Source organism: Carlito syrichta, unplaced genomic scaffold, assembly GCF_000164805.1.
Source record: "Carlito syrichta isolate Samal-C Ts95f unplaced genomic scaffold, Tarsius_syrichta-2.0.1 Scaffold304654, whole genome shotgun sequence".
Taxonomy (NCBI): Eukaryota; Metazoa; Chordata; class Mammalia; order Primates; family Tarsiidae; genus Carlito; species Carlito syrichta.
Window position 1 is genome coordinate 194,759 of NW_007248750.1, and position 13,350 is coordinate 208,108.

General features: G+C 42.4%; 1 protein-coding gene and 1 pseudogene across 3 annotated transcripts in view; both read left to right on the top strand.

The window, feature by feature from the left end:
• Positions 1 to 537, top strand: LOC103262905 (annotated as a pseudogene). Its single transcript, XR_002482106.1, has one exon. The product of XR_002482106.1 is annotated as a 60S ribosomal protein L18a pseudogene (transcript).
• Positions 538 to 3,072: 2,535 nt separating this feature from the next.
• The window catches only part of TOP1 (topoisomerase (DNA) I), a 99,549-nt gene continuing 89,271 nt past the window's right edge, over positions 3,073 to 13,350 (top strand). For both annotated transcript variants that reach the window (XM_008060573.1, XM_008060574.1), the window contains exons 1-2: positions 3,073 to 3,354; positions 3,667 to 3,691. In XM_008060573.1, the coding sequence (XP_008058764.1) occupies positions 3,322 to 3,354; positions 3,667 to 3,691 (58 nt within the window). In that variant the 5' untranslated portion in view covers positions 3,073 to 3,321. The remainder of the gene's footprint in view (positions 3,355 to 3,666; positions 3,692 to 13,350) is intronic.

Below are 13,350 nucleotides of genomic sequence, written 5' to 3' on the forward strand. Positions count from 1 at the left end.
GTGGAGAGGGCTCCATGAAGACCTCGGGCCAGCTGCGGGAGTACAAGGTGGTGGGGCGCTGCCTGCCCACCCCCAAGTGCCACACGCCCCCGCTGTACCGCATGCGCATCTTCGCCCCCAACCATGTGGTCGCCAAGTCCCGCTTCTGGCATTTTGTGTCCCAGATGAAGAAGTCCTCGGGGGGAGATCGTCTACTGCGGGCAGGTGTTCGAGAAGTACCCCCTGCGAGTGAAGAACTTCAGCATCTGGCTGCGCTTTGACTCGCGCAGCAGCACCCACGACATGTACCGCGAGTACCGCGACCTGACCACAGCGGGTGCCATCAACCAGTGCTACCGAGACATGGATGCCCAGCACCACACCCGTGCCCACTACATCCAGATCATGAAGGTAGAGGAGACTGCAGCCAGCAAGTGCCGCCGGCCAGCGGTCAAGCAGTTCCACGACTCCAAGATCAAGTTCCCTTTGCCCCACTGTGTCCTGCTTCGCCAGCACAAGCGGCGCTTCACCACCAAGAGGCCCAACACCTTCTTCTAGGGCTCCCGGCCCCCAATAAACCCTAGAACACACGGAAAAAGAAAAAGAAAAAAATAAAAATAAAAATAAATAAATAAATAAATATCCACAATTACCATCATTGAGCAGATGAGGACTCAGAGAAGTTAAACAACTTGCCTGAGGTCACATAGCTAATAAACAGCAGAGCAGAATTCAAATCCAGGCTAGTTTGATTTCCAAGTATGTGCTACTAACTACCACATTACCCTGCTTTTATTCACTCATTGCTTGCACACCTCTTCTGTAGGAGGACCTGTTGCTGGGTGCTGGGGATCCAGTGCTAGGCAAGATAGACAAGGTCCCTGCCCTCCTTGACCTTGCATTCTATAGAGGAGAGAGACCTCAAACTATCCATTATTCCATTTATAACTTAATAACAATTGTCATAAGTGTTACAAAGCAGCTTCTGATCTGCCAGTGGAAGCCAGGGTCAGGAAGTATGTGTGTGTGAGGGGTGGGGGGTGTCACTTTAAGAAAGTGCTATTTAGGTTGATCTTGAAATACCCACAATAACTGTTTTTTGAGTTAGGGTCTCACTGTCTCCCAGGCTGAAGTGTAGTGGCACGATTATGACCATGATGGCTACTGGCAGCCTTGGCCTCCTGAGCCTACAGGCTAGTGCCACCGTACGTGGTTAATTTTTTTTTGTAGAGACAAGTTTTCGCTACCTTGCCAAGGCTGGTCTCCAACACCTGGGTTCAAGCAATCCATCCTTCGCCACCTCCCAAAGGGCTGAGATTACAGGAGTGAGCCCCTACACCTGGTTCACTCAAAAAATTAACCCCAGATCATTTATCATTAGATGAGATGAAGAGGATGATGGTGGTCTGTGGATGAGCTTTTTTTTGGTATTTATTTTTAAATGATTTCATAGATAATTATGTCATAGATATTATTACTTAGGATGAAGGTAAATAAAGGGATCAATGAAAACATTAAATAATAACTGTGGCCGTGGTAATAGATGTGAAATTCACAAAGGAGATAATGGTTAGATTTGCCTGTTGAAAAGGTCATTGTGGCAACTATTGCAGGGCAGTTTGGGAGAGGGCCAGAATGGAAGCAGGAGCCCCTGTTAGGAATATTGTATTAATTCAAGCAAGAGGCATCAGAGACTTCAACAGACCTGTGGATGGGGGGAGAAGCGGATGGGTGGAGAAGCGGATGGAGTGAAGAGATGCAATCAGCTAGGCTAATGAAAAATGAGGGAGAGAAAGATGTCCAGGCGGGGCTTTTCTAGCAGAGAAGATGAGTTCAGTGCCAGAGAAGCTTGTGAGGCATCCAGGTGTAGATGTCTGGTTGGTGGTTGTGTGTCACTTATTTTTGAGACCATATGACTTGAGTAAAATAGGAGCTATTGTGAGAATTCAGAGCGGGTTAAGCAGCAGATACTCCATAAACGGTAATTCTTTTCCCCAACTCATCTCCACTAAATCACAGTAGCATGCCATGGATACAGTGGTGGATAGAGCCAGGTTGGGTTTACCTGGAGATCTGGTTCCCTTTGATCTCTTGCTTCCGCTTTTCCCTCACCACAATTCCTGATTCATAGCAGATGCTCAATAAATGTTTGCAGATTGAACCAATAAAATCAGGACCCTTGTGATACAGGGATACGTGTACATGGCTGTTAAGGTGGGAAACCGGACCCTTAGTTGAAAATTTAAAATAGGCCAGGTGCGGTGGCTTACGCCTGTAATCCTAGCACTCTGGGAGGCAGAGGCAAGAGGATTGCCTGAGCGCAGGGGTTCGACTTGGCGAGACCTCATCTCTATAATAAATCAAAAAATTAGGCGGGTGTGATGGCAAACGCCTGTAGTTCCAGCTACTTGGAAGGATGAGGCAGAAGGACTGCCTGAGCCCAGCAGCACGAGGCTACGGTGACCGTGAGCGTGCCCCTGCACTCCAGCCTAGGCGATAGAGTGAGATTCTGATTCATGCAAAAAAAGAAAGAAAAATTAAAAGTAATTTTAAAGAAGTAGGCGTAAATAATCCAGAAATTGAAAGGCCTGGACAAAGGCTAGGAGGGGACTCCTCCCGCCAAGCGACCTCAGGGCCCGTTTAGCAAGTAAGGAGGCGCGGGTGAAACTTTGGGTCCCAGTTGCCAAGGTATTTGCAGCTCTGAGGAGATGCAGAAGTGGGACATTAGTTCTGCTCCGGGCCGGCTGGGTCCCGCCGCGGCCTTTAAAGGCCCACCACGTGGCCATGCGGCCAGCCCGGGTCTGGAGGCGGTGTTTGGGCAGCGCATGCGTACTGCCTATCAGAGGGGCTCAAGGTTCCGAGAAAAAGCGCCGGGAGAGGAAGGGGGGGTTACTCTGGGTGGGAGGCCGTGGGAGGAGTCGTCTGCTTATGCAAATCATAGCAGCGCGCGGGCCGGGGGCTGGGCTTGGGATGCAAAGCCTCGTCTGTCTTTCCAACCGCGAGGGGGCGGGTCGCAACCCTCGGCCTCTTTCCCCGAGCGCTGACGTCGCCGACGTCGTGTTTAAAAGCGGCCACGCAGGCGCAGTGAGCCGAAATGCGAACTTAGGCTGTTACACAACTGCAGGGGTCTGTTCTAGCCGCCCGCCCGGCCGTCAGGCAGTGTCGCCGCTGCTGTCGCCTCCTGAGCCGTTCCGGGAGTCTCAGGCCCGCAGTCACCGCCGCTTACCCGCGCCTCCGCGAGCCTCCGGGAGCCCCGTCTGCCCTCAGGCCGGTCCGACCGTCTGCGTCTCTCCCGCACCACCTCGCCGCCAGCCGCACGCCGCGCTCGCCGCTCCGGCAGACATGAGCGGGGACCATCTCCACAACGATTCCCAGGTACGGCCCGACCTGACCCCGGTGGCCCCCTGACCCCGCCCCGGTCCTTTCGTGAGCCTCGGCAGAGCCCTGGCCCGGCCGCTTTGACAGGCCGGAGTTCCCGGCGAAGGGCCGCCCACCGGAGGAGCTCGGCTCACTAGGCCCCGGGCGAAAGCCGCGAAGTTACAGTCTGGGGCACGGCTGCCCTCTGAGACCGTTTCTGGGGCGCCCCATCCCCGGGGGCGCAGGGTGGGTCAGGCTCCCGGTCGGGCGCTCGCCGCCCAGGGGGTTAATTTGCCTGATGTTTCATATTCCCTCCTTTTCTCTCCCCAGATCGAAGCGGATTTCCGATTGAATGGTAAGTGTGCCCCCCCGACCCCGGATCGCCCAGCCGCCGGCCACCTCCTCCGCGCCCGGCCGGTGCCGGGCAGAGGACAGACATGGCGTCCCAGAGACTAAGTCCCGGCTCCTCGCTCACCGGCCCCATTGTTCCCATCGGGCCGCCTCTGGACCTCCTTTCCGAGGACCTCAGCTCCCCCAGAAAACAGCCCTCCCAAGAGGGGGCAACGGAGACCCCGCGTCGCCTGCCACCGGGCCTCAGGAGGCCTTTCCGGGCCGGGATTCCTCCCGAGAAAGTCGCCTTGTCGACGGTCGGGACTTAGTCTCTGCGCCATTTTCTTTTTCTCTTTCCTCTCCTTTCAGTGCCTGTGTCTCTTTCTCTCCCTCCCTCGGCTCCTTCCTTTGAGCTGCCCAGAAAGAGCTTTCTGCAGAGCAAAGCTATATAAATCACAAACCTCACCAGAGAGGGAAGGCTGGGAGACGGAATAATTATTATTTTTTTCCAAATAGAACTTTATTTGGGGGGTTATTTCATTACAGCTTCATGTTTGTTTCCTTTTCTGCTTCCAGAATGGAAGATTTCCTTAGGCAACTGTTGATTTTTTTTTTCGGTGGGGGGGATGTTTATGATAGGAATTATGGCTCTAAAACTATGGCCACCCTTTGTGGAGCTCTTCATATTTCCAGGTTTTTTCTCCCCAAGTTGTGTTATTTGCAAAGGTAGTAGTACCTTCCTTCAAAAAGTTTGCAAGTTCTTTATGGGTTGCCCAGTGTAAATGGAGGATTTTTAAAAAATTAAAGTATTAGTCACTAGAACTGTTCATTGTGGCTGAGGTTCCCAAGGCAATGTTTTTTAGAAACAGTTTAGTGTACTTGCCTATGGGAGGAAAGGTTATTGAGCATCTTATCTGTACCTGGCATGCTGGCTGCTGCTTTTGAGCTGCAGAGAGGAAAAAGAGATTTTATTTATTGAAACAAAGTGGCCAGCACCCACTCCTGCTCCTGTTCATTCTTTTTCAGAAGCTGCTTTTTCAGGAATCAAGAGCTAATTTGCTTTTTCCACATCTTTATGTTTTTGAGCCCTTTTCAGCCAAATCAAAGCATTTATTCTTTGAGTATTTCCACTTCAGTTACCCAGGGAAGATTCTCCCTATAAAAAGCTCACCCTTGAAGGCTTTCCAACAATCTTGTTGAAGGAGAAGTTACCTTCTGTAGTGTGCTGGGAATTCCCACTGATTCTGATGGTACATAATCCTGCTCAATTGAGTTTGGGTTCCGGGAACCTCTCCAGTGGGAGAAGCTGATGAGTAGGTTTTCTGATGTTGTAATCAGCAGTCCATCTTGTTCACCCGCTCTAGCAGCCTTATGTTAACATTTTGGAGTGGGGTATCTAGCAAGAGATGGTACACATCCAGGAGAGAATCTGGCTGAAGTATGGCATTTCTTGAGCACCTGGTATGTGCCAAGCACTATGCTTAGTGCTAGAGCTGAACCTGCAACCACAACACCCCTCTTGCTCTCAATCCAGCCTATTGGGGGAGACATAACCAGTAATTATAGGGTAGATTCTGGGTCATATGTGTACCCAAAATATTTGGGAGTATAGGGGACTTAATTTGGTCTGGGGGTGGGGAAATTTCTCCGAGAAGGCAACTTCTGAACTGGGTATTGTGCAAGAGTAGGTCTAGAGAATTGCTAGAAGTTGGAGTATTTCTTAAGTATATTTAACCAACCTATCAAGATTATAAAAGAGGGAGGAGATGTGGCCCCTTCAGTCTAGAAAACCACAAAGAATATAGATTTTTGGTAGGGGTATGGGGTCAAAGAAAGGATGTGACAGGTGGGAAAGTAGGATCTTTATACAGCAAAAGTATTCTTTTGGCTTTTTGGCTGTGCTGAGTAGGTAAAGTATTTAGTGATGAAACACAGTTGAACCCTTTCTCTTCATGAGAAAGTTAACTTCCATGGCTCTTACATAAGTTATATGAAGGAACTAATGAATATTTGGATGATTATGTACTGAGATTATTGATCTTTAGTGCCGGTTTTATAGAGGCTGAAGTAAACTGCCTAAGGTTGACTTTTAGGATGTGTTAGTTCACTTTTAATAACAATAACAACTAATATTTATTGAATACTTACTGTTTGCCAGACATGAATCTCAGCTCTTCTCGTAGATTATCTAATTTAATTTAATCCATGGAAGAACCCTTATGAGTTAGGTACTTTACTTTCATTTATAGATGAAGAAACAGAGGCTTTGGTGTATTTACTAGCTTGCCCAAAGGCAATGAATTGGGCAGTTCAAAGCCCATGAGCTCAGGCACTATGCTATAGTGATACTAACTAGTACTAATATGAAGAAATTAAAAGTTGCACATCTCTACTTTCTAACAGCTGAAAAGGGAGAGAAGGAAGGAAGGATTTGATAGTCTGTCATTTGTTTTTTATTTGAGCCTACTCCTTCAAAAGATAAAATACTTTAACTGTTTCCCTGCCTTCAGACTCAGCTCAGAAGGGTCTGACACTAGAGGGAATATTGTCGAGAAGATGTGGTGTTAGTAGCTGTGTGCTTGGTCCATCAAGTAATACATTGCTAACTAGTGATTTATTTATGTAACTATGAAAGGCAGTTTTAAAAAAATAAATTCAACATTTGATTTTGCTCAGTTCATTATTGATCTTTGTATTAAGAGGAGTTTGCTTTTAAGCATGGTTTTAAGTAAGCCTAACCCATCTTACAGATTATTCGTACATGTTCATATATTTAAATCAAATATCTCTCATTTTGCCTGTCTTCATCTAAGATGCAAAAGATTCTTTCCCCCTTTGGTGCTCATTCTTTACAATGTTTAAAATTGTAGCTCTGTGTGATTAGAATATTCTGACCCATACTCAATTGCTGGGAAAATTTGTTATTTGTGAAATGTATTTATATATTTAAAATATTGACAGTGAATTAGGAATTTCAGGAGCAGAAACCATAACCTCTCTTACCTAAGTGAAAAGACTTCTAAGTGTTTGTAGCATTAACTATAGTGGGGCTGAGTCATTATTGCAGTAGTGTACAGGCTGCCTACTGATGTGTAGAATTGATAATGATAATAACAAGTTGAGGTGTTAGTGATTATTTTGCTGTTTCAAGAACTTGAAGTTTTTGCCTGTCTTATCTGGAGATAGGGAATTCTTCCCCTCTCTCCTGTCTTAGCAAAGTAAAATACTCCCTCAGTGTTTATTCTAAGAAATGTTACGTAGGATCATGATTTTGACATCATCTTGTGTTGATTCTAGCTGGCTTAACGAATTCAAATTGGACAAAGGGAATTAAAAATGAATTGTTTCTGATGCTAACAGATAGTAGTACTTTTGTGCTGTTGGGTATGAGTTAGAGTAGGCAGTGAGAAGGCTGATGTGGTGTGATCTGAAAAGTCCCATCACAATTGTTAAAATGGAAAACTGATGACACCTCCAAATGAAATCTAGAACATCTTCAGACTCAACCAGGAAATACTTAAACATTGGGCACTAGTATAGTCTTTCCTTACATTGCTACTGAACTCTTTGAGACACCTCTTTAGAATTAGTGAGCTGCTAGAATATAGTATACTTTAACATGAAACAAAGTTGGTTGCCAACATTTTTCCCCTCCAATTACTAGCTTATCAGATCTCACAAACAGATTTTAGACTCGAATGTTCCTGGTAAAACAATAAAATCTAGGGGTTACTAAAAGAATCAGAAATACCTCATGATGTAAAAGGTGAAAACTAGATAATATTGCTAACTGGCACCAACTCCTACTTTTCTTTGGTAAAGTAGATAGAGTAAAATAGAAAGTAGGAACCCAGGGTCAGTCTCTAAATAGCAAAAAAAGAGAATTGAGTCTGCCTTTTAATTTTGCTGTCAGCATAAAGATGGGGAATTGAGAGAGTTTGAAAGACATTTGTTAATTTGCTATGGATCATGGTGAATAAATATGCATTTATATGAGTGCCAGAGTTTTAAATAACATATCTTAAAGCTTATATTTCAAAATTAGACTGTAAGGTTTGTTTGCTCATTTTCAGTGTATGGAAGGTAGGAAGGTACCAACAAATGTCTGCTTTTTGAATCTGTAAATATGTTAGAAGAAACTTTGTATTGTGTATTAATTATTGTAATAGTTGCTGCTGCCAGTGGTATGAGAAATGATTTCATTGTACTTTCTGGATATATATCATTTTAGGAGCTCTCAGATTATACTGAAATTGTGTGACTTCATATTAGTTGGTCATGAATGTACATGTGCTTTACAGATTTTTAACAACTTTAGCCATCTTTTTAACACATAATTAAACGGATTTTCTTTAAACCCAAAGCTGTTTCCCCAGAAGTATGTTTTGTAAAGGATTACATCCTTCCCATATGAAACTAACTATGTTGAACTCAGGTTCTAGGTTCACTTGGAAAAATGGATTCAAATGTAATTATTTTGAATGAGGCTATGGAAATGTTTGAAATGAGCATTTGACTAGGAACCGGAGGTTTAAAAAAAAAAACCCTCTCGAAAGAACAGTAAAATATAGTTTATGCATTGAATGAAAGAGTTAGTTGAGTGAATTTTCTGTGTTCTGTGGTTTAGATTATCTGACTGTCTTTTAATTATTTTGAAACTGTTCACCTTGCATAAGAAGGGCATTTGGGAGAATTTGGTTTCTTAAGGTAAAGAGTTTAGGATGGGATAAGTTCCAGACTGGCCCTTAAGAAGTGAATGAGATATTGTGTTTAAAGGAAGCTTTCAGATTGTGTTTAAGCTTCGAGTAGTAATACTTGGAACAGATCTTTTCTCCCTGTTTCCATGCCTTGTAAATCTAAAGTTTGAGCAGCATCTTTCTATCCTCATGGCTCCAGGCCAATAGCTGCACTAGGAAATCTAAAATAGAGGCCAGCAGCTTGAAATAATGAGCATTTTGCCAGCCCTCACCCTCCCTGCTTCTATCTAGATGTGGACAGTGCGTCATGTGGGTAGCATAGGGCCTTGTTACAGTGGAGAGGTATGAAAATGGAGGAAAAGGTGGCACGAAATGGGGAAAAAGTGGCATGGTGGGTAAATCTTGATTACAGAGGAAATATGTAGTTGGAATATTTGTTAGATATTAATGGCATTTTGGTAGTAGTATAGGAAATGGCTAATAGTTTGCTGAAGTGATTTAACAGTAAGTAGATACTGTTCAACATGATTTTTGTTTAAGAAAATTCCTACATATTTTTCAAACAGAAGTAATGTTGCTGATATCTCATGTATATCTCTGAGGCTTATAGATTGAAATATCAACCTAGACGACCTATATCAAAGTTTGTATCAAGTGTCTATCTGTATCTGTCATTTATGCCTCTTTTAGTAAAGAGACTAACTCCAAGGGACGTAGGCAACTTAAGATTTAATTAAGTTTTAATTTCTTTGGGGTATGTATTTATATTTAATTGTCTTAAATTTTTAGTTCTACTTATTTTTCTCCCTACCACCTTCACCTTTATGTAGAGTACTTGAGGATTTTTCTGAAATGTGTAGTAAATATTTTTATTTACATCTCTCCTCCACTTAGGCAGGTTGGGGATGCATCTCTACCAGGCCTTTAACTCTCTTCTGATTCTTTGAAATGAACATTGTTTCTGTGGATTCAAGGAACCTAAAAACTCAGGTCATTAGCATACCTAAGACACACCTAGATAAGCTCCAACAAAAGGTGTTAAAGCAGTCAGCATTACTAGGGATTTAGTCTCCCATCTTTTTTGCCTTAGATGATGTTGTTCAAAACAAATTTAACAGATCCTTGGGTATTAAGGACAAAAGCAAACAAGCAACCTGTGGTCCCATTATTTTTTATATTGTTTTTCTTAACACAACCTAGCAAAAACAGTTGCCTAGGCTTTTTCTTGGGATAGACTCCTTGGCTTTTTGAAGCTTACACAAAAATAAAAGTTTTATGTTGAAGGTTAGTCATACACTAGAGTAATGCACTCTTTTGCTGTTAGTAAATGTCCAGATTTTAATATTACTGCCATATATGTGTGAATAGCCAGAATAACTGATTGGGTAGGAGACTATTCTAGTAGGTTTGAAATCAGTGTCATCTGTGGGTCTCATTGGCTAAGACTCCCTACTTAACCCAGCTCCTATAAGATAGCCTCTTTATTTACTGTATTTCTTTTTAGCCAGCTATCCGAGGTCTTGCTGAGCAGCAGAAGAGGAAGAAGGAGGGTAATTTTGAGAGCTTACTAGCCACCATGTTTTTATAGGCATAGTAAATCTGAATTGCATGGGGATAGTATGGATTGTGTAGGCTTACAGGAGAATCAGACCAGAAAAGATCAATTATTTTCTTTTTAACCACCCCCCTATATCCCCTTTTTGTTACCATACTGCCTCAGTTCAGATCCCAGAAACTCTCTTAAGCTGTAATTGGTAAGCCTCTAGTACAGATGTCACACAGCTTGTCCTTAATGATCTGCTGGTAGAAATAGCTTGGATCCCTTGTACCTGAAATGTTAGGTCTCCAATACATGCTTTGGTGTTAAGAGGAAGAGTATAGATGGTGAACAGAGAGAGTATGGGGAGATGTGGTCTTGGGTAACTGTGGTAAAATAGAAAATTTAAGTAGAAATCAGAAAAATCTAGGCAAGTCCTTATTCTTGCAATGAAACTTGGCCTGGCCATTGAACTTTGTTTTCTTATCTGTAAGCAGGGATGATATTTCTGTTTTACAAGCTTTTGAGAATTAAATGAGTATATAAAGGTGCCTCTCTGCCCACATTGTAAAATTTAAACTTTGATCAGACAGCTTCTGTTCTCAAATGGATCATTATTTTGAATTTTGGGTTTGAAATAGTGATGTTGGTGAGTCTTTTCTTTATTGGTATTCCTTGTTCATGTTTTAAATCTTCCTAAATTTTACCCAGTAAATTGTAGCATGTAACTAGAACTGTTGAGTCTTTACCTAACTTAACTGATCTCTTCCAATTGTAAAGATTTCTTCATTTCTAGATTTGGGCTACATAGGAGCCAAATGTATTATCTGGTTCCTACTTTTGTAAGAATAAGTTTAGTTCGTGACCCGCCTGGGCAACTTGATGAGACCTCATCTCTACAACAAATAAAAAATCAGCTGGGCGTGGTAGCGCGCGCCTGTAGTTCCAGCTACTCGGAAGGCTGAGGCGGAAGGATCGCCCGAGCCCAGCAGATCGAGGCTGCGGTGGCCGGGAGCGGCCACTGCACTCCAGTCTGGGTGACAGAGTGAGACTCCAACTCAAAAAAAAAAAAAAAAAGAATAAGTTTAAGGCAAGGTGGTCATTGCTAAAAGAATGTCTATCAGAAGAGAAGACGGGCTTAGAAATGAAGGAAGCCTATTGATGTGACTAATTTTTCAGCCATTTAATACAACTGGGGATCTTCTGTTAAAGATACCCAGAGCCTTGGTTTGTTTTTGTTTTTTTTTTAAGTTGGAGTTTCATTCTGTTGCCCAGGCCTGCTGAGTTCAGATTATCCTTACGCCTTAGCCTTTCAAGTAGCTGGAACTACAGGTGTGCACCATCTTGCCTAGCTAAATTTTTTTTTTAATTGTAGAGATGAGGTCTCACCAAGTTGCCCATGCTTGTCTCGAACCGCTGGACTCAGGCAGTCTTCTTGCCTCCACCTCCCAAAATGCTGGGATTACAGGTTTGAGCCACTGCACCCGGCCCTAGAGCCTTACTCTTAAGATGCATTTAATACGTGAAATGTCAGATTCATTATTTAGAATTTTTTCTTTTATTTATTTATTTATTTATTTATTTATTTTGAGTTGGAGTTTCACGCTTTCGCCCAGACTGGAGTGCAGTGGCCACTCCTGGCCACCGCAGCCTCGACTTGCTGGGCTCCGGCGATCCTTCCGCCTCAGCCTTCCATGTAGCTAGAACTACAGGCGCGCGCTACCACACCCGGCTAATTTTTTGATTTATTGTAGAGATGAGGTCTCACTAAGTTGCCCGGGCGGGTCTCGAACCCGCAGACTCAGACAGTCCACTCACCTCAGCCTCCCAAGGTGTGGGATTACAAGACTGAGCCACTGAGCCCGGCTCGAATTTTTTTCTTTTAAATCACAAAATGCAATATGTCTTGTGTCAGCATATATTTTCAAAAGCCACTGTTTTACTTCTCCCCCAAAATGTTTTGTTTGTTTATTTAGTTTTATGCTGTAGTTCTCCTATCTAACCAAAACATTTTTAAACTGAGAAAACTCAAAGCACACATACTGTACATACACAAATAACAGTTAATTTGAGAATTACCTTAATTTTTTGTGTATTCAAATATTGCTTAAAGTGGCCAACTCAACTTCCTGTGAAATACTAATTCTTGGGAATAAGAATACCTTAAATAATAAAGCTTGCATATGAGAGTTTAGTAGCAAACTAGAGTTGTGTATGAGTATAGGCATTTGGGAACTTCCATTGAAAAACAATCAGCAGAAATTTCAGTAATGACTCATATATCTAAGCTAATGCTGAATATTGAATTGCCTTGAATTTGTTATTTTGGAAGTGCTCCTTAAAGGAAATAAACCAAAGTCACTTAGGGATGTGTTCACTAATGTCCATTAGATTAAGCCTAATGGATCTTAATAGAGATCTTAGGCCATTGATCAAAAGGATTATCAGAGAAGTACCACAGGAAGTGCAGACGTGAAAATTAATATTCAATTAAAAGCAGGTCAGAGAAAATAATTTTGTAGTATAGAAATTAGTGAATAGTGTCTAATTTTAAAGAGTCTTTAAAGATAAAGTCCTCAAAAGATAAACTTCTCAGGAATATATAGTTCTTAAAGTAGTTGGATAAGAAACTCTGGGAAGATGAATGTTTATTAATATTGTGTAGTTATATTGCCCTCAGTACATAAGGTGTGTGTGTACAAAATAGGGTTGGATTTAAAAGTCTTCAAAGCCTGAGCCTCTTTTTCTTCCATTTTTCTGATGCAGAATACAGAATGTGAGTAGTCTTTGCAAGCTCAGACACACACACTCACACACACACACCATACACACATATAAATAACAGATCTTGAGTTAAGGGAATTTGCATTTCAGTTATTGAGCTTCTGCTCAATAGCTAGTTCTTTGAACAAGTTAATAACAAAGCCTTAGTTCGTCACCTGCAAAGTGAGTTTAATACTCACCTTAAAACATTGAAGATTTAAGAGCATGTGAGGATTACTTTATGAAAGGTGAAGCTTAGTACAAAATTTTTAGTTCCTTTTCAGTCCTTAAAAACAAAACAAAAAAAACCCAGATACCCTTTATAGAAGTTGCTTCATTAGTCTTTTGTACAAAGGAATCATCTTTAATTTCTTTAAATTTGAATATATATCTTGTGAGATTATACCCAAGTAGGAGGGATCACTAGGGAGCCTTGAGTATGCTACTGTTGCTGTGAATTGTAGACCTGGTTCAGGAGGGCAGGCTGGCCTTGATTTCCTGGTAACTTCAGTCCCCCCTGTGGTAAGCACCTGCTATGTACAAACTACTTTGTTTCTCAAACCTTAAATTCCATATTAAAGATCTCTGGCTGTGAATATTTTTACCCCCTTCGCACTTGGGATAGTTTAATATTTAGAAATCTACTTAGGAAGGTAAAAATTTCGTGTTTAATTGTAAACAAAAAAA